The following is an 18,760-nucleotide window of genomic DNA, read 5'->3' as shown; positions in this document are numbered from 1 at the left end:
AGTTACTAAATTTCATTCAACTCTATACAGCAGGGGTATTCGATTGCAACTCTATACAGCAGTGTCGAATAGACCATTATATTTCTATCCAGCTTGGGTGGTTCTCAATCAACGTTCAGATCAGATAACAATTTTTTTAAGTTTATCGAATTTGGATGTTGATTCACTGATAAACGATACACCGTGACCGGAAATTACGATTTTTTTTTCTTACTAATTTTACGTTTTTAATTTTACGTTTTTAAGAAAATGCGTTGTCCGAGCAATCATGCGTACGAAGCAAAAAATTAGATTTTGAACAAGAGATGGCACCAAAAAGTCGGTTTGCATTCTCTAACCTTTTTAGATTATATACAGGCTATAGATTAACGCTCCGGGAATTTCCGCAAAACCTCATAACTTTTGGGTTCGCTTCGGACTTGGTGCTCAGCTTTGCGAGCGTGAAAATGTCATAAATTCCAATTAAGATTTTTGTTATCGCTAACGGCTAAATACCGAAGGGCAAAAAACGAATTATTGAAGCGACTACTATATACAATCACAATGAAAAATATTTTTAAAAATACGATGACCGGTAATCCAGATATTAAATGTGATCCGCCCGTGCCCTTATTGGTTTGGTTAAAAACATACTCTAACATATGTCTCATGGGCCTACTAATTTTTATAAGACTCCTGACGCGACTCCTGAAATCATACGAGTGAGCACTTTGATGAGCAGCTTTTTACTTGGTCTATTATTAGACAGTTGGCATTGTATATAGACCTAATGGTCAGCAGAAGCCTGTTAAATGAAACCATACATCAGCAGTTTGACGAAAAGTTCACGTCAAACTGTAGCTTCATTGTCACCTTATACATTGTCACACTGTCTACATCTTTTTTTAGCTTTTGATTGAAGCGAACCAAATTCGTGTCGACGGCTGAATAAGGTTTCGCGTGATTTCTAGAATAACTGCCATTTAACTTCGCCGAACAAAAATCTGGCGTTACCAGCCAATGTTACATAACCTTCACGTTTCATTTCATTTGCTTCAATTTAGTCTGTCCCTGGGGAGGGAAAAAAATAAATAATTCGAAACAATTTCAACACTGCGATGGTTTCGCAGTTCCACTTGCAAAAATCTCAGCACAGCTGAATAATTCGTGTCACGGACCCTGCATTTAAAAAAATGCCAATTTTAGTTGGAAAGTCAAATGTAAAATAATATCATTTTTACCGGTGCAACAGTCCATAGAGCATTTGTAATCAACGAATGACCCTTAGATGAGAAAACTAAAAAAAAAAAGACGAGATAACTACCATGAGATAACAGCCATGGTTATAACGGGGATTACCAAACGAACCTAAATGAAATCGGAATAAAGTATCAGATTAACATGAAACCGACACATAAAATAATTTGCGCTAAAGAATGTGTCACACGAAAAAGGTCCATTAGCATTGGGTCTGGTATTGCGCAATATTCAACCAATAGCATAGCCAGAACGATGTATAAATATCCACACGGTGAAACTGATGAAATCGATTAATGTGGTCACATCATTTATTCATCATGATCACTATATGAAGGACATTATACACCCTAGATATGGCAAAAGAGCAATTGATTTATTCATTTATAATTATTAGTTTCAGTTGATTAAGTCAGACCGTGAATAGTGTAGTGCTGGAAACGGTGTTCTCCCACCGATGCAAAACATAACCTAGATTAAATTCGATTTTTAATTATAGGACGATGGTTTCCATTATATTTTTTAATGCCAGTGAAAAACCGGCCAACGCTCTTTGGTACTAGACACGCCCAGTTAGGTTACACGTTGACGGACAGGTAAACAACACGTCACTAATGAGAGACCCAAAATAATTGCTCTCGGCAAATTGACGTGAGTATCTTTCAACTCTTCATTGGTGTCAATCCTGCTGTGCTAAAGTTATCATTCTTGAGCCACAATCCACCGCGACGGAACTGAAATTCGTCGTGGAATCGGCAAATCCTTCGTCTAAATTACTCGTGGAAAGTTGAAATATTCCGCAGCCCATCATCAACACGATGGCTGTCAAGTCATTGTGAGCTCGAACGGTCCAGTCGACGCTAAAACAATTGAGGACTACTACGATTGCAAACCTGTAATTTAAATAACGGATGCGTTTTTAAATTAGCTGTTGGCGTTGTATAAGATCTAGAGACTCTGTGTATATAATTAAAGCCGTCACGTAGCCTAGCCAAGGTAAAAAGCAGAGCGGTTAATTTCAGCAGAATTTTCATTGCCGTTTGGGCAAAGGCCAAACGATTCCAAAATTGGGTAGATGGTGTTGTAACCGGAACAACTCAAACAACCGACGGCGATATGCTCGCCGAGTTCATCAAAAGGACACTGACCCACGATGAGTAAAAATGGAAGGCCGGCATCAATGGACCCCAGAACCGGTGTAAGGCATCGTCCCGGTCCGTCTAAAAGAAATATATAAGAATATATATTCACCACCCGATTTCGGTGTATGTGGGCTCCGAGTTTGGCGGACGATAATGCACCTGGACACAATAATTAGCCTACAATTGTTACAGAAATAATCACATATTCTGGGCTGGCAATTCGGGGGAGGTTTTTGTGCGACGGACCGAAAATGGAGAGGAGACCGCACGCGGCCCACATAATAATAAGTGCCGATCCCACTGAACCAGATCTCTGTTTAAAAACGCCACCGGGATTGATGAAGATACAGCTGATCCTCCACACCCAAATGAGATTTTTTTGATTAGAACACATATTATGCACGCACATTATAATTATTTACAAGGATGTAGGTTGAATAGCTGGAAGCGCACTTACCGAACCTAAGGCCAATTCTTTTGGCTTCAGTTTCAAGCTTAAGTGAATTTTCTTGGAAATCTATTGGAGTATATATTTAAAAATATGTAATTTATTTTCTAGGAATTTCTTTATCCATCATCTTGTTCCTCTGGTGCACTACCGTATGATTCCATAGACACGGAATGTTTCTTTGTGTTCTGTATTGCCTAGTCACGATTTTCAAGTGAACTAAACAGCACGCAACACAAATGCATCCGGCCCATTGTCTTTTTTTTAAATTATTGTTTTAAAAAAAAGACGAACACGCACTGCGCATCTCGATCGTGAATATAGAGTCTTGAAAATCTTACAATAACCAACTATTTATTGTTGATCGAGAGTGATTAGAATTTTCACGCCTTTTATTCATTTTGACATACAACGTAAATATCTCACAGTTTGGTTACAAAAATCGGTGTGAAACATTTTCGGGGGTTTTTCAGTTTCCATTTCCTTCTTAGATTAGTTTTTTTAAAAACTCAGATAATCCAACCAGCGTAAACAAAAACAAAAAACAAAATGTTGAAGTCATCAAATACGGTTTTTCAAAAAACACCAGACACTCGGAACCACAGGTAAACAAAGAGAGACGATGAGAGATATAACGGCCATGTATATAAATGTGGAGCAATGCGCGCGCTACCGTATCTTTGGATATTATAAAACCCAGCTGATTTTTTTGCGAGATAATGTAATATAAAAACACACTGATGACGAGGTTGACAGAGTGAGGTTTTCGTTTGATTATGTCATGAATTTCGGTCGTTTTTTCTTTGTATCCAGGTAATCATAATTATTTGCTACTATTATTTGTGAATCTAGATCGGGAACAAATGTACACCAGACAGTATATGTATATAACGGGTGTGGTTGATCGGCACGACGATAGCAATTGGACTGGAAAGCTAAATAAGCACCTGTTGCCATTGTCGCTGACCTTCGACATATGGTCCAAGCGTCTAAAATTAATCCGCGGAATATGTCACGCAAAAATGCGGAATGAGTAGAGTAAAAAAACAAACAAAAAAGATTTGTTCGTGAACAATTCATTATGTATATGGACAAAATCTCCTGTCAGTTTAATTCTTCAATTTACCTTTTTTTATCCAATAAGAATTTTCTAAACTGGAGAGGCAATTTGGAAAAAAAGGGAAATGAACAAATCACGCGAAAATGGGCGGGAGCAAATAATAATAATTCAAAAAAATTGTTGATGAGAAATGGAGCCTGGGGGGGGGGGAATGTTGTTCACGCTTCTGTTTCTTGATCCTCGTATTCGGCTGCCATTTGTTCGGGAGTGCGCAAATCGATGGCGATGCGTTTGTGCTTGGTCTTTTGGTTCTTGACCGTCTTGCTGAATTCCTGGAAGGCCGTGGCCAGGGCGATGGTCAACGTTCTGGCACTCTGGCGGCTGTCGCAGACGTAAGCGTAACACTCGAACGGAGCCGTCGAGTCGCCCATCAGGGCCGACGGAGTGATGGTCGTGTCACGAACGACAATCATCGAAAACACCCGCGTGTAGACGACATCCTGAGCGATTACAAATGATTATAAATTTGTTATGACAAAAAGGTTAAACAAATAATGATGGGCCAGCGTTATCTGATTTCGAAAACGATTTGTCTATTTTATTATAAGGACCTGAACGCCGTAGGAGATGATATCGACGGGATAGAAACCCGTTTCGAAATTGCGTGAGCGGTTGTCGGGCATTTCGCTGATTGTGACGCCCGTCGAGTCGACTTTGAAGTGAAGGTGAGGCAGCGAAGTGCCCGGTTTGAGGTTTTTAGCCAGGGCCACCATCTCGTCGACGGGTTTGCGGGTGTACTTGATGCCCCAAAGACCCCGAGCTTCCCGCTTGCCCAGGAACTTGACGCCGAAAGTGGCCGGAAGTCGAACCGTCTCTTGACCGCCTTCAATCGACATGGAGGTGGGCGAAGATCCTTCGTCGCCGATCTTGTTGGTATCTTCGTTCAACTATATTTGAAATTTAATTGCAATTAGTAACATAGTTAAAATTTCAAGGGAAAAATCTTTCGACTCCATTTAGAAAACCAAAAGGATTTCCGTTCAAATAAGTTCCGGGACATTAATTTTTTATGACCTATCGTTTCACACGGCAACTAAAAATACACAAAACTATCGGATAAATTTTTTCTCAACTTTCGTTTTATGTTACGCCAATATCGAAAGAAGAAGAAAAAGTAATAGTTTTGTTTATGGAATTGTTACTAGTGAATCAATTGATTAAAGCTTTTTGTATCCGATCGTTACCATTTATGTGGGTAGAAATTTTTTCTTGTTCAGGGAAAAATAATGATTATTCCCACGGCCAAAAAAGTCCCTGATATACACACTCCAACGTATGTACAAACGCCGGGGTCTGTTACACACTCACGCAGAGCGAAACGGGCAAACAAAATAAAAAGGAGAGACGGTCCCCGAAGCGGAACGGTACTGCTGGGGCAGATGGTAGAGCGCCGGAAGGGGCTATACACACACGGCACAGAAACACACACACGGGCGTCTATATTTATTGGTGGAAATGCAGAGACACGTCCAGCAAAACGGACGCACCTGAAACGCAGTAGATTCTCCGTCGACTAACAGACTCGTTCGTTTCTTTTTTCCAAAAGTCTTAAAGTCACGATAAAGAATTAGTAACTAGGAAGGAGGAGTTGACCGAGCTGTTATAAAACCAGGTACACACGCGCGTTCCTATCGGGCAAAACGAGTTAGATAATTTCGACAATCTCATTTTTCAAACTGTTTGTAACGTCATCACTTTAGACACACACACACACACACACCGGAGAGATAACGAATGAGTGTTGGAAACTGGGCCACCAAAACCAACTAACAAAAGCGGCTACGATAATAAGGAAAATAAAGAAATGTATGAGATTTAATAATACCTTTAAATTTAAATCGTTGTGAGGTAGCGTTAGAGGATCGTTGTTGATCCGTCCCTTGACGGGGGCTTTGTGTTGAACCGTGGACGCATCGAGCGACGTCGTTTCGTCACGTTTCCGGTCGTTGTTATCCATTTCGCTCAGTTGCTGATGATGCTCTTGCTGCCGCATTTTCTCTATCTGCGTCCCATCAAACAATTCCACCCCACTACTTCCGCACCCACTCCCCTGTCGTTATTATAGACCGACGAATGACCTTTGTTCACCAACACGTTGCCGGAAACGCGCACTGACTAGTAGAGAAAGCAGGTGTGACCTTTATTTTTTGTTTAGTCAAATTGTCAATCGATAGAAATCGAAGAGCCCAAAACACTGATGGAAAAAGTCAAACCGAAATAACCGACAGGTGAGAGAGAGAACGTCCAAACTCGACGGCAACCGACAACCGACTGGCCACAGTCAAAGAAGACGCTAAAGAACATATATAGGGAAACACTGGCTACTGCCAGATGTCACACATGGCTAGTAATAACACACAGTACACGCTATGTGTGTGCCCTGTAACTTCTTCCAGTTTACGGACACACACAAACGCCATTCATTTTTTTTTAAATCTTTTCTTAATGAAAAATTGATGATTTCATTCAACTTGAAGGGACTTGGAGAGTTCGTTTATTCTATTTGTCCTTTTACAGCAGACGCCAAGTCCATTAAAATTCTCAAAAGTTTTTATTATTGAGTGTATTCAATAGATGTATGTCAAACAGATGTTCTTCTAGCAAAGGAGTATGATACCCCAGAAGAATTCATATATCTATCTATCTATATATGTGTGTATGAGTCAGGTAGGTTTCGGTTGGAACAACTAACTGATCGAGGTTATTTATTTTTTTTTTTCATTTGATTTTCCTTGCGAAACGAGGCTGGTTGCTTGTGTACTGAATTAGTGTACCGTTACGCAAGGAAAATTGTTGGCCAAACCCAGCAGGTATAGGTTATTGCTCACACTATGTCTCGTCCCCCCCCCCCCTCCGGGAATTTGAGTGCTACAGGAAAAGTGAGTTGCGTTACACTTTCAAGTTCTAAATTATTTTCCCTAAGTCTATCTGTAATATAAACTGGATGCGCTCCAAATATCGATTATAATTTCTATAAGCCGCCCCTGCGTATCTGGTTACGTCAATTAGCAAGCTGCGTTTTATGAAAAGACGTCAAGGGGGGAGTGTGCAATGACCCCGCCCAGGGAGGGGTGGAAGTCGAAGAAAAGGAAATCCGTTTATTGAATTGAGGTAAGTATAATATAATAAATGTAGACCGAATTAGTTTGCGAGGGACGACAGAATAAAAATCAAAGAAAAAGGCTTAACTGGATTATTTCACGTGATATTTCCCCCCAGCTTTTTGCAGTGCTTCCTTACAAGTGAAAGGTTGGCTCTCCTAACAGAACAACGTCACGAAACGTGTTCCCCCCTCTTGCGTGTAGGGGAATTTCACGCGACGTTTTGCTGCTCATTCAAACACATTCGAAATTTCTTTTGTAGAAAAGGGGAAACACAAAATTCTATCGTCGACTATTTTTGTTTTTAAATAGGCTTTTGTAACAGGCGATCGGTAAGAAATATAAACACGGGATTTCTCTGTATAATTGGCTCGTTGACGCCAAAAAGCCCGCCCCCTATAACTATATATTCCGGCGTAAGAGGATTTAAAAACAAAAATAATGGTTCGCTGAATAGGAAAAGAAATAAATATTTTGTTTGGCGTCTTATTTATTTTTTTTTGTTTTTCATGACGATCAAATCCATCGGCAGTGTCGTTCCTCGTGCGGTTTCGCGTGTCTCAGAACATCAAAAACTCCTGAGAAGACGTAGACATTTTAGTCAGCAATCTCAGCATGTAGCACTATAGACAGACGAATAAACGAGTAGACGGATATAATCCAATAGTTTCAATCTGCCATCGGCTTCAGCGTTGGACCCACGTTCAATGCTATCTGAATAGACCTGGTAATGGGCCCTGTTCAAACCACAGAAACACGATCGATTATTTTTCTGAGTAAAAAATCGATTGAATTAATTACCCATGAAACCCAATGAGCATTTGTAAAAAACAAAGGGAATGTAAAATAGAACACCGATGAACAAGGCGCCCAAGACGTAAAGGTATTCAATGGCAGGGTCAGTCACGATCGGCGCCACCACAAGGTACGATCCAATAATGATCGTCAGAATCGGGACGAACAACGGAACCTATTAAATAAAAGATAAATTTAATTACTCTTTGAAATGATTAGCATTTCGAATTTTTGACTTTGTAGGGTCTGCGGGCATCGGGTCTTGTCTTGCGTAAAATGAGCAGGACGATCATAGTTAGGACGTAAAAGATCCAGACGGCGAACGTGAAAAAATCAATTAAACTGCTAACATTTTTAGAGATCACCAGAACGAGAGCGATAATTGCCTGTTGGTTAAAATTCAGTGAATTTCAGTTCAACATTTAAAATCAATTGAAATAGAATTTACAGTAAAAATGAGAGCTGGTGATGGAATCCGACTATCTACGTGAATATAAGACAATACGTCTACCATATGACCTTCTCTAGCTGTTGCGAAACACAACCTGCAAAATAAAATATTTGTAAAACGGAATTTTTAACGAGAGATGCAGATAAAAGATTAACCTTCCGGTGGCAAAGGCGCCGGATAACACTCCTCCGAAAGTGGACATGGCCACGGCTAAAGGTATGGTGAAGGCCAAAGGACCCAGGAGATAATTACCAATATCCTAGACAGAATATTAGATACCTAGGTCGAAGGATAAATGAATTAATTTAATGGCATACGAACCACAGCCACAGCATCGGAATTGATTAAGGCCTGGGGACTTAGCACGGTTAGGTAGGCAACGTTAACGGCCAGGTAGCAGACGGTCACCAAGGGGATGCCAATCATGATAGCTCGCGGTAGGTTGACGTAAGGATTTTTGATCTCCTCGGTGATGAAGTTGAGATTGTTCCTATTTTAGGAAGCGATTCATTCTCCGAAGACACGTGTCTATTTAAAGCGCCTCGATCTTGATACCATCCATCGTAAGACCACAATCCTCCGTAAAAGGCCGTAGCTATGGTTCCAAATTCCGTCGTCGATCCCTTGAATCCTTGAGCTAAATATTTGGTTTCTCCTATAATTGATAAAAAATTTTATTCTTATTCTTAATTTGAAAATAATGACACAATTCCGACTCACCATTAGACAGTTGATAGATCCCGCAACCGACCAGCACAGCGATGGCTGCAAGTTTGGCTACCGTGAAAAAATTCTGCACTCGAATCGTCCAATCAACGCTGTAGACGTTTAGCGCAGAAATCAAACCTGATTGGTAGAAAAATCAGATTATCTAAAAACTTCATTTCAAGTTTGATTCCCCTACCGATGTATAAGACGGCTGTCAATTTGATGAGCAATTCTTCTGTCTCAGTTTCCAGACATAAACCCATTGATGCCAGAATGGGGTAAACGGTGTAGCTGGCGCAACTCAAACAGCCTAAAATGCCCAGGCTTTAAATAAGCTTACATGGCGTGTTAACTTATTAAGCTATAGGGCGTATTATACCGACGGCGAACGTAGTAGGTCTAAGTAACAAGACACTAATCCATGAATAGAGGAAGGCCGGCAGTGGGCCCCAAAACGGATGTAAAGGCGTTAACCCGTCGAGGAGGTAGGAATATTCTCCACCCGATTTGGGGATTAAAGTGCCCAACTCCGCGTACGATAACGAACCTATTTTCGACCGATTACCATTTGAAATTGACTTTGACAAACGAGTTTAACACATTTTGTATTACCTAAGATGGCCAAAAGGCCGCAAGCCGCCCACATAACTAAAGACAATCCGACGGAACCAGAACGCTCCAACACTCCGCCGGGACTTATGAAGATTCCCGATCCTTATTCAAAAATATAAAATGGATTTTTATTCTAGAATTTGTATGATCTTATTTTTCTATTAATACCTATCATGTTGCCAACTATAAGTGCCACTCCACTGAACAGTCCTACTTTACGTTTCAATTCTAAACCTTCCTGCCCTTCCGGATTGGGCTTTCCTTCCACTGACAACTCGCCTACACACAATATAATTTTTAATCGGTATGAAAATCAATTGATAATTCCTAAATTGGATTTTCTAATATTGGTTTACCTTTACTATTAACCTCGCCAGCACAAGAATCGAACGCAGCATTTTCCATCTCAACTGAAAGCTACCCAGAACGTTTAGATTTCGGAAACCTACTGAATGCTTTTTCTCCATGGCTCGCTTTTCCTCTGTGGCTGTATATAGAACAAATTGATGTATTCCCGTCTGACCCTTGTGTTAACATTGAATTTTGATTATGATCCGTCACGGTTCATTTCTATAACGAATGCATGGACCATTGTATTTATTGAGTTCAAATTGTTTCCTGGATTTAGTTTGTCCTAAACAATTTTTGATAGAAAAACCTAGGCGTGATGACGGTAAGCACAGGTAATTGCAGTCGAGAATGTGCGTGCTGTATTGAAAGCTCTACAATTTTCCATGACACGGATAAAATCAAACAATGACCGAAAGGTCTTGACAATACTGTTGTGCTGCTTGTTACGATACGATACTGATTATTTATAGATTAACCACATTGATTGAGAAAGAAGTTGCGTAGCTTGCTTGGATAGTCAGTCATAATTCCATTGACTCCGGCATCAAGAGCCAATTGGAACTCACTTTCCGTGTTTAGCACCCAAGCGTAAGTCTATTTATAAGACAAAAACGTGACTTTCATTGGAAACCCATATAAAAGACAAAAGGATGAATTTAGATTACCGGAATTCCTCGCTTGTTCAGATGCCGAAAAAGTGCAGGTCGGATTATTAGGAACTTTGCAAGCCGCAGAATTAATTGTTGACGCCGAGACAAGTGACTAGTTTCTTTGGACGTGTAGAGAGGAATTTCAAGATGCGTTTCTTTCAGTGAAATAAATGGAAGAAGACCCGTAAAGAAGTACAAATAAAGTTTGAGAACTCCCGTCAACGAAAAATAGCGCCCGACTTCCGGATTCTGCGTCAAATTTGTTGCGTTATTAAACGTAAATGATGAAATTCACACCATTATTACGAAAACTTGCCTGATAGTAGCACTTTAGGCTAGATTCTTCTTTGAAGCTTCCCCATATGGTTGACTTTTCTCTGTTGTGCGCAGTAATGAGCTTGTCAATTTCTTCTATCAACTCATCACCGCCTTGTTTAACATCAATGTTCACTACCACACCGGGGAATGACTCAAAAACATGTTTCAAAAGCGGAATTTTGCGATGGGTTTCATCCTCTTCTCCAGTAAAATATTTGCCTGCAATAAGTGAAATCCTATGTTATGAATATTACCATTAAAAAACAAAGTTTGAATAAATAATTACCAGGTTCAAAATCAATATTCAGGCTTGTTTTAATGAGCGGAAGTTGATGATAATTAAGATCTTCAATAAGTGCATCAATTCCAGCAATTCTCAACAATGATGGATCATGAGCTACAACAACTTGCTTATCCTTTGTTATGTGGCAATCAAGTTCTAGCATGTCCGTTCCAAGTTTAACAGCACTGAAATGAAACATACACTGTCACAAAAGTATTTATTAAATGCAAATATAAAAGTTAATAAGTTACTGAGCAAAAGCGGTCAAGGTGTTCTCATAGTTTTCACCTGCACCCCCTCGGTGACTAATGTGTTTGATTTTTCTGGACGTTTTGGGCTTGTGAAGAAGTTGGGGGTAGTGAAGCAATACTAAAGACGTAATGGCGTAGGAACTAAAACTCGCAAGTAAAACGGAGAGAAACGCCATTATATGGGAATAACTTAAACAGGGGAATGATCCTTAGTTGGGGGACAGAATGCAAAGAACCATGCAAAGGTTGGACTTTGATATTTAATTTCCCATATCAAGAATGATACGACAAAATCGAGTATGCGCTATGAGAGCTGAAACATAGTAAAAAGATTTGCTGCAGTGTTATTTACCGCAAAATTCTAAACAAATCAATGCTGCAGTCTGCTGCACCAGAGGGTTGTCATTATACTTTAAAACATTTTCACATACAAAATATAATTATTAATCTATTTTCAAAAAACGAACTCATTAAATTCTAGTTGAAATTATACAACAATATGTGGTATTAAAATATAAAATTTTAATCAACTCCGAAGTTGCAGCTCAGCATTACAACCATGAACTGAAGCGCCCTCTCGTTTACTTAGGCTCTTTTTTACCAAACTACACTATCACCTATCTTCATTACAGCGGATAGCACGTTTCGTGTCTTCAAGACTTGTGAGTATTTTACGTCTTTAAGTAATGTTAGTGTTAAGTTCTAGTTATTTAGTTTTAAAAATTCTGTCAACAGTCACTAGAATAACGTAAAAATTTCGACATTTTGTGCATTTCCATTCAACTTCTGGCACACTGTCAATGAGTGAAAGGCGGCAAATGCCGGACTTGGGTAACTCATGAGTAGAGCTTTCATCTGTAAAAATCTCAAACATCCTAAAATATTAGACTTTGCGAACTGAAGCTAGTTGTTCTTTGCTTTCAAGTAATTCAAATTAGTTGTGCAGTCAACTCGTGACGATGATGAGAAAAAGTATTTCATCTGATTTTGATGATGAAAGACACGGATCCAATTCCTGAGTCACACTTTTGTACTGTATATGCTGTAGATTCTTGTTTAAGTTAGTAATAAGTAGTTGTTAAGATATTTCTTGTGTTAATTCATTTGTTTAATGATGATAGTATATGACTTGAGGATTACGATCCGGTGGAAGTTCATGTATTCGTACTGTCTGATGTGTCATTTAAGATTTAAGACATAGTTTTTGTTTTTACAGACTTGAATTTAATTGAGTTTATTTTCATACAGAAAATGCGTTACGTCGCCGCTTACCTACTTGCTGCTTTGGGAGGCAATGAAAACCCAAATGCTGAGAACATCGAGAAGATCTTGAGCTCTGTTGGTATCGAAGCTGAGTCCGACAAGCTCAGCAAAGTTATCGCCGAGCTCAAGGGCAAGAGCCTCCAGACTTTGATCGCTGAAGGTAATCACTACTAACACTTATGTCATATTTCACTGACTTAACATGTTTCTTGATTAGGACAAGCCAAACTTGCCTCCATGCCTGCTGGTGGTGGTGCTGCCCCTGTTGCTGCCGCTGCTGCTCCAGCTGGTGGAGCTGCCCCAGCCAAGGGTAAGGTTAAATTTTTCATATTTGATTAACAATTTTAACCATTTTGTAAATTATACAGCTGAGGAAAAGAAAAAGGAGGAGAAGAAGGAAGAATCCGAAGAGGAGGATGATGACATGGGTTTCGGTCTCTTTGACTAAACCCTTCATTTCAGTATTTCTGACTGTTGACAGCTGTGGGAAATACATTTTGAAATGTCAAATTGAATCTTATTTGTTGTTACTAGTTAGGTTTACTTTGAAGCTTAATGATTTTTAGGTCCGGTATGAGCAGACCTTGCCCTGGTGAAGAACACAGGTATGTCATGTTTTAATTTGCTTCTTTGATATTGTAATGATGAATCACTATTCACCATCTTTCGACTGAAACTTTGTGATGGTATATTTTTTTACCTGATGCATAATTTCAGTAAGAAAAATAGCGCCGCATAATTCGCTTCTCTAAGGATTACAACTTTTGTTTAGGTTTTCGGTCGCTGCGGTCATCGACTAGAAATGCTGTGCAATGCAGGTAACAATCAATTCATTTTTTACATGCTTTTTTTCACAATGATGAAACATTTTTCACCATCTTTCGACTGAGACTTTGTGATGCATTCCTTTTGCCTGATAAATAAAATTTTGGTTAAAATGCGATGTTATCTTCTTTCTTTAACGACTGTTCTTTCTGATAGGTTTTCCCGTTCGACGAGGTCAATGGGGAAGAAAGCTGTGAATTACAGGTAATTATTAAATAAATTTTATTTTACAGTTATTCAATGATGAAACATTTTTCACCATCTTTCGACTGATAGTAATGATCGATTATATTTTTACTGAAGTAAATTTACATCGCGTAGTCGATTATACAATGAATGTTACTAATTCTAAAATTTATTTTCAGGTATGCAAAAGTAGGAAAACACCGGGGACGTCATTTTCGTTTCAATTCTTACTACGAAGATATTGTTCATAAATTTTAGAAATTTGATGTGATGACAATAAATATGTTTTTTCATTTCAGTTCTTACTATGAAGATATTGTTCATTAAGTTTAGAAATTTGATGTGATAATAAATATGTTTTGAAAAAAAATCTCTACACATCTTTTAATTTTTTTTTAAATTAATAAAATGCTCCATCAATAATTTTTATTGCTAATTAAATCAAATTTTATCAATTATTCAACATTAGTGAAGCAAATTAATTTAATAAATTTGAATTAAAAAAAAATTAATACATAATTGAATGGTAATGTGTAATAAACACCAAATATCCAACAAGTTTCATTCCCAAACGCTCTGTACAAAGCACAGCACGAGAAAGGACTAGCATTGAAAGCGATAAAACAAATAGGTGCAATCAACTTGAGTCCATTTCCTCCTCGCTGTCATTTGCTGAATTTCGCTTCGCGTGCGTCTTGTGGACGGGTGCTGGGGAAGACTTTGTCAATGGAGGTCTTACATTATCAATCCACCGGCTATTTTGGTTCCGCTGAATATAGAACAAAACATAGGCAGCTTTCGTCTACAAAGAATAAAATATTTAACCCCGGCTGATAAATCATGGTATCAAAATATTGACTTACGCAGACGGAATCCTCGCTAGATTCAGAGACACTACTATCATCAAAGTAGTACCAACTTCCATCATCTTTGTTCTTAGCGTACGCAGTATCTGAAAAAAAGTTTAAAGGTGACATTCGTTGTTTGAATTAAAAACGTAATAATTCAAGAGGTTTCAACTTACAGTGACCGCCGCCCAGTCCTCCATAATGGTTACAGACTCCGATTAGATCGTAAACGGCATCCGTCGGGTTCGGATCGATAATATAAGGGGCCATATTCAATCCGCGAGTTGGAAATTCTACCAACGTATCCAATTTATCTCGCAGGGATCGCGTGTACGAAAAGCGTTTTAAATGAATGACAAGGACTTCGGGTAAAGACCACAAGTCAAATTTCTTAGTCGCTCGCACATGCTTTTTACAGGAAGGACAGTACCTATTGTTATGGGAAGATGAACAGATTTAGATCATTTACACATTTTAGGTTAAACGTACGAAGACATACCATGCATCATCAGCCCCAAGACGTTCAATAGAAGTAAAAACTTCAAGGCACTCCTTAAGCTGAAGGACTTGCTTTTTAACATTTACTCTTTGTTGTGAAGATGCATCTTCATTATAGTCTTCGGCAGATTCGGCGTCATAACTAGCTTCCTTAACAGCTGGTTCCCATTCGCAGGTTAAGAAGTTTTTGGCTGCAAAAATATCATTTGCTTTAATATTATTCAAGCAATATAAATTTAATTTAGCCAACTTACCAGCAAGAGAAATGGGTTTTCCATTTTGCTTCAGTTTGCCAAGGCTCGTATTCCCGCTTAAGTTGACCAAATCCATAGTGAAGATTCGCTTGGGTTGGGACTGATTTGCAACAGGCTCTATTCCATTGGTTTCCATGGGATGCGCTTCATTGCCGTTTTCGAGGGATAAGTCGGCTTCTTCAGTGTCCATCTCACTCTCACAAGAGTTCGGGATACTAGACGGCACATTCGTGACCGCATCAGCTGATGTTGGAGCTGCTGGATCTTCATCTACTGTTTTTAAGTAACGTTTCATCCGAGTAATTATCAGCCGGTACAGCTTATCGTAGTCCATTCCCTCACGAGGCACTTGAAGAATAAAGGGAACACCGAACATGCTGCCGTATCCGTAATTGTTCCTTGTTTTCACTTCTTTTAAATAGACACTCAGACAGCAAGTGCCAGGTGTACCCAGTTTTTCCGGCAATTCATACCTGTCAAAACATGCGCCAATGAGGCAATGATTAATCGATTATTCATTTAGTTATAAGAAGATTGACTAAAGCTTACGCATAGATGACATCACGCTCACTGATTTGAGAAATACTGCTTTCGTTTGTAAAGATCTGGTGGAATTTATGCTGATGGACATCAGCTACAATCATGTGATCAGCGGGAATTCCACAGAGCTTGGATAAGGCTTCAGTCAAATCTAATATTGTGCCCATTTTCGGCACAATCACTCGATAGCGCATAGCCTTCACCTCAGGGTCTAAGCGTGCCAAATATAATTCGACTGGTCTTTCCTTTTTCACTGGCATTGGTAAAGATAAATAACAAGTTGGGTCAAAGGTAACCGAGACTTTGTTGCACTCCGGGCAGACCAATGTTGATTTCAACAATCCATGGAAGAGGTCAACTATCACGGAATCGTTACGTTTTCGGTAGTTTTCCCAACCTTCACGAGCCACTTCCTAAAATAGAAATTCAAAAACATTCAAGATAACGAATAACATCGCAAGTGAAACAATAAACTACCTCGTCTGAACGCCCGTCAGCGTCCTTGAGTTCAATGTAAGGCTTCTTCAAAATCCGATTCAAATCTTCGTGTAAGCCATCCAGGAGAAAGGTTAGTAATTCCTGTGAGTCATGTTGCTGATACCCTGAAAACTGCGGAGCAAATCTACCGACTTGCAACTAATCCAATTAGAAGTTTATATTTAGATACCGGTTATGAAAGAAAAATTTTTTTAAACAAGTTTACAGAAATCATAATACCTTGAATGCTCTAGGTGGAAAGGAATGGTGTTGACCAGACCACATTGCTTTTAAAAGATCGGCAAATGCTTTCGCAATTTCGCCTTGATTGCCCAGAGGATTCTCCTTGTTTAATTCAGCCCAATGACGCTCCTCTAGAAAATAGCGTTGAATTGGCGGAGTGTTTGACATACACTAAAAAATTTGCCAATTATTAATACACTGAAATGATTCAAATAATACAATTTTTAAAATCTGATTCCTACTTGTAACACAGAATTCATAAAACAAGTGTTTCCCAGATTATTTAGCCCACAACGACCCGGTTGTACGGAACGGGAACTCGATGAATCTCCATCGCTGTAGCGACTAAAAAAATTTTAAGGGTAGAAAAGTTATAAATAAGCTGGAGAATTAGCTCACATGAGGCCTTACTTGGATGAATAAGCTACAACGGCGGTTGATCTGTAAAACGAAAGTATACAAATAACTTATCGAAATCTGCTTTTAAATTTAAAAGACCCATTTAAAGATTGAAACTTACCTTTTAGAATAAGAAGACTTTCGCGGCCAAGATCCATCCTCATTTTGCACTTCAGCCACTAAGGTTTGATTGCTCATTAGGCTTAGTTCTTGGATTGATTGCTTTTTCATGGGTAGTTCTTCATAAGTCTGATTGCTGGATTTTGTCCATAGATGAATATTTGTATTTTCAGGGATCTGGAATACCTCCCTAAGGACTTTTTCAACATTTTCTAAAAGAAAAATTATTGTGGTTAAATTTTGTGCTGCACCAATGAGTGTGAAAGTTAAATATTTGTACCAAGTGTGTCTCTTTTGCTGAATTTCTGTAGGTGTGTCTTCTCTACTTCAGGATATTTAGCTAATTTAAGCTCAGTTAAGTAGATTTCAACTCTCAAGTAACTTGTTAACATTCCATGATCTACCACCTAAAGAAATTAATTTTTAAACTAATTTTCAGTCAATTTTGTGGCACTATAATGTACCTTTCGTGCTATGGGTTCCTGCCCAGGAGCAAGCTGGTACCACTGAAAAAGCAACTTCCAAACTGGTTCAGGGACCAAAGCAAAATCAATATCTTCTGTTAAATGTTCTTTCAATTCCTTGGAGTTTTCTATAGAAAAATCATAAATACTTCAAATTTCAGCAGAACTTGTAAAAGAAAATAGATTATTTGTCGTTACCTTTCATGAGAACTGAATTATCAATATTTCCAGGATGGTTAGTAAGATCTCCAACATTGCTGGAATCCCACTTATCCCACCCGGCATATTTCTTCCACAAATTGAACCAATGAAGGTCAATCAGATACCTATAATGTAAGCATATGTGATATAACTGATGTAAAACACAACTTCCTACTTCTGTTGTTTTTTTTACCAAGTGTCACCATCACTTAAGGGTTGATCCATCAGATCTTTGACCTGACTGCATTCACTAGTAGTCTCGGACATTCCTGAAGCAGTAGTTCCTTCAGCCATGTCTGTTATGAAAGCAAAAATGAGCTTTAAAAATTGCAGAATCTATTTTAATCTAATCAATTTTAAAAATTCAGATGTCATCTACTCTTGGGCACCATGTGTAACATATCGTGTACAAATCCAATTTCGTGAACACGAGCACATTGAAATGTTAACAACAAAATACAGTAGCGACTACTTAATGACGGGCTCAATGCATTTCGGGACCGATTCTTCCGAGGCACTGATTTCCACACGTAATCTCTATGTGCCTAGTTACCTACCAACCAATTTCGTTGAGTAACACAGCTGAACGCTGAACGGTATCCAATCACAACCTTATAACAGATAACGCGATGTCAGAAACGTTGTTTCTTATGTGAATATAAGACTGTGTTAATTGACAAACTAACCACTAACCGGCGTTTAACCTTATTCTCGCCAGAAAAGAAATCCGTTATCACAGGCATAGTCATCGCCATCTATCAGGTTGTTCATTAAGTAGTTCGTACTCATCCAGTAGATGGCACCAACGGCAGAAGTTCCGTCTTTGATTTACAACGTGAAATTTTCTTTTCAAGCAAGAATTAAAAAAATCTTATATTAATCTTATAAATACCGTATGATATACGGTATTTGAATTTTAGTTTCTGTGTCTTTTTTTTAAATAGTGTTACCTTGTGCTTATCAATATTAAATTAGT

The 18,760-nt window shown here is 38.8% G+C and overlaps 5 protein-coding genes, 1 long non-coding RNA gene and 1 other non-coding gene across 11 annotated transcripts; 3 read left to right on the top strand and 4 right to left on the bottom strand.

Moving 5' to 3' along the window:
- Nucleotides 1-3,200: 3,200 nt before the first annotated feature.
- Nucleotides 3,201-6,229, bottom strand: LOC124335812. Its single transcript, XM_046789284.1, has 3 exons — nucleotides 5,772-6,229; nucleotides 4,498-4,833; nucleotides 3,201-4,386 (listed from the first exon to the last, which is right to left on the bottom strand). Exons 1-3 carry the CDS (start codon nucleotides 5,937-5,939, stop codon nucleotides 4,105-4,107), a joined length of 786 nt encoding a protein of 261 aa, XP_046645240.1. The 5' UTR covers nucleotides 5,940-6,229; the 3' UTR covers nucleotides 3,201-4,104.
- Nucleotides 6,230-7,519: 1,290 nt separating this feature from the next.
- LOC124335811 (b(0,+)-type amino acid transporter 1-like) lies at nucleotides 7,520-10,066 on the bottom strand. Its single transcript, XM_046789282.1, has 13 exons — nucleotides 9,970-10,066; nucleotides 9,782-9,892; nucleotides 9,614-9,715; nucleotides 9,381-9,548; nucleotides 9,198-9,311; nucleotides 9,014-9,139; nucleotides 8,849-8,948; nucleotides 8,615-8,783; nucleotides 8,449-8,552; nucleotides 8,291-8,387; nucleotides 8,079-8,228; nucleotides 7,849-8,017; nucleotides 7,520-7,784 (listed from the first exon to the last, which is right to left on the bottom strand). The coding sequence occupies exons 1-13, from the start codon at nucleotides 10,016-10,018 to the stop codon at nucleotides 7,717-7,719; spliced, it is 1,527 nt and encodes a 508-aa protein (XP_046645238.1). The 5' UTR covers nucleotides 10,019-10,066; the 3' UTR covers nucleotides 7,520-7,716.
- A 234-nt stretch (nucleotides 10,067-10,300) lies between these two features.
- LOC124338073 (lysophospholipase D GDPD1-like) lies at nucleotides 10,301-11,843 on the bottom strand. Its single transcript, XM_046792124.1, has 5 exons — nucleotides 11,467-11,843; nucleotides 11,219-11,400; nucleotides 10,931-11,151; nucleotides 10,630-10,863; nucleotides 10,301-10,558 (listed from the first exon to the last, which is right to left on the bottom strand). The coding sequence occupies exons 1-5, from the start codon at nucleotides 11,640-11,642 to the stop codon at nucleotides 10,436-10,438; spliced, it is 936 nt and encodes a 311-aa protein (XP_046648080.1). The 5' UTR covers nucleotides 11,643-11,843; the 3' UTR covers nucleotides 10,301-10,435.
- A 166-nt stretch (nucleotides 11,844-12,009) lies between these two features.
- On the top strand, nucleotides 12,010-13,244 carry LOC124335943 (60S acidic ribosomal protein P2-like). The gene is made up of 4 exons (XM_046789451.1): nucleotides 12,010-12,128; nucleotides 12,715-12,889; nucleotides 12,947-13,039; nucleotides 13,098-13,244. Exons 2-4 carry the CDS (start codon nucleotides 12,718-12,720, stop codon nucleotides 13,175-13,177), a joined length of 345 nt encoding a protein of 114 aa, XP_046645407.1. The 5' UTR covers nucleotides 12,010-12,128; nucleotides 12,715-12,717; the 3' UTR covers nucleotides 13,178-13,244.
- Nucleotides 13,245-13,340: 96 nt separating this feature from the next.
- On the top strand, nucleotides 13,341-14,029 carry LOC124335944. Its single transcript, XR_006916963.1, has 3 exons — nucleotides 13,341-13,547; nucleotides 13,711-13,758; nucleotides 13,920-14,029. It is a non-coding gene; the product is annotated as an uncharacterized LOC124335944 (long non-coding RNA).
- LOC124338724 lies at nucleotides 13,366-13,441 on the top strand. The gene has a single exon (XR_006917965.1). It is a non-coding gene; the product is annotated as a small nucleolar RNA Me28S-Am982 (small nucleolar RNA).
- A 230-nt stretch (nucleotides 14,030-14,259) lies between the features above and the next one.
- On the bottom strand, nucleotides 14,260-18,509 carry LOC124335764 (ubiquitin carboxyl-terminal hydrolase 15-like). Of its 5 annotated transcripts, none has more exons than XM_046789208.1 (17): nucleotides 18,478-18,509; nucleotides 18,342-18,395; nucleotides 17,978-18,080; nucleotides 17,782-17,909; nucleotides 17,584-17,711; nucleotides 17,400-17,526; nucleotides 17,121-17,331; nucleotides 17,012-17,041; nucleotides 16,843-16,945; nucleotides 16,598-16,771; nucleotides 16,358-16,516; nucleotides 15,890-16,293; nucleotides 15,341-15,813; nucleotides 15,088-15,277; nucleotides 14,765-15,018; nucleotides 14,604-14,692; nucleotides 14,260-14,542 (listed from the first exon to the last, which is right to left on the bottom strand). In XM_046789208.1, the coding sequence occupies exons 3-17, from the start codon at nucleotides 18,076-18,078 to the stop codon at nucleotides 14,378-14,380; spliced, it is 2,736 nt and encodes a 911-aa protein (XP_046645164.1). In that variant the 5' UTR covers nucleotides 18,079-18,080; nucleotides 18,342-18,395; nucleotides 18,478-18,509; the 3' UTR covers nucleotides 14,260-14,377. The 5 variants fall into 5 exon arrangements, with proteins under 5 accessions (XP_046645164.1, XP_046645163.1, XP_046645165.1 ...); XM_046789207.1 differs by having other exon boundaries at nucleotides 18,471-18,501; XM_046789209.1 differs by lacking the exons at nucleotides 18,342-18,395; nucleotides 18,478-18,509 and adding an exon at nucleotides 18,257-18,327.
- Between the last annotated feature and the right edge of the window lie 251 nt (nucleotides 18,510-18,760).

The sequence above is a fragment of the Daphnia pulicaria genome, chromosome 4, assembly GCF_021234035.1.
Source record: "Daphnia pulicaria isolate SC F1-1A chromosome 4, SC_F0-13Bv2, whole genome shotgun sequence".
Classification (NCBI taxonomy): Eukaryota; Metazoa; Arthropoda; class Branchiopoda; order Diplostraca; family Daphniidae; genus Daphnia; species Daphnia pulicaria.
The sequence above is the reverse complement of the archived record's forward strand: the minus strand, read 5'-3'. Positions and strand labels throughout refer to the sequence as shown.

Coding starts and splice junctions, on each gene's coding strand:
- LOC124335812 (XM_046789284.1), bottom strand. CDS start 5,939: ATGCGGCAGCAAGAGCATCATCAGCAACTGAGCGAAATGGATAACAAC. Junction 4,834..5,771: donor ACAACGATTTAAATTTAAAG/GTATTATTAAAT, acceptor TTTCAAATATAG/TTGAACGAAGATACCAACAA. Junction 4,387..4,497: donor TCATCTCCTACGGCGTTCAG/GTCCTTATAATA, acceptor GTAATCGCTCAG/GATGTCGTCTACACGCGGGT.
- LOC124335811 (XM_046789282.1), bottom strand. CDS start 10,018: ATGGAAAATGCTGCGTTCGATTCTTGTGCTGGCGAGGTTAATAGTAAA. Junction 8,553..8,614: donor ATTCCGATGCTGTGGCTGTG/GTTCGTATGCCA, acceptor TATTCTGTCTAG/GATATTGGTAATTATCTCCT. Junction 8,388..8,448: donor GGCGCCTTTGCCACCGGAAG/GTTAATCTTTTA, acceptor TTTATTTTGCAG/GTTGTGTTTCGCAACAGCTA.
- LOC124338073 (XM_046792124.1), bottom strand. CDS start 11,642: ATGGCGTTTCTCTCCGTTTTACTTGCGAGTTTTAGTTCCTACGCCATT. Junction 11,401..11,466: donor ACCTTGACCGCTTTTGCTCA/GTAACTTATTAA, acceptor GTTTCATTTCAG/TGCTGTTAAACTTGGAACGG. Junction 10,559..10,629: donor TGAACAAGCGAGGAATTCCG/GTAATCTAAATT, acceptor TCTTATAAATAG/ACTTACGCTTGGGTGCTAAA.
- LOC124335943 (XM_046789451.1), top strand. CDS start 12,718: ATGCGTTACGTCGCCGCTTACCTACTTGCTGCTTTGGGAGGCAATGAA. Junction 12,890..12,946: donor CCAGACTTTGATCGCTGAAG/GTAATCACTACT, acceptor TTTCTTGATTAG/GACAAGCCAAACTTGCCTCC. Junction 13,040..13,097: donor TGGAGCTGCCCCAGCCAAGG/GTAAGGTTAAAT, acceptor TAAATTATACAG/CTGAGGAAAAGAAAAAGGAG.
- LOC124335764 (XM_046789205.1), bottom strand. CDS start 18,222: ATGTGCTCGTGTTCACGAAATTGGATTTGTACACGATATGTTACACAT. Junction 17,042..17,120: donor AAGTCTTCTTATTCTAAAAG/GTAAGTTTCAAT, acceptor TTCGTTTTACAG/ATCAACCGCCGTTGTAGCTT. Junction 14,543..14,603: donor CTAGCGAGGATTCCGTCTGC/GTAAGTCAATAT, acceptor TATTCTTTGTAG/ACGAAAGCTGCCTATGTTTT.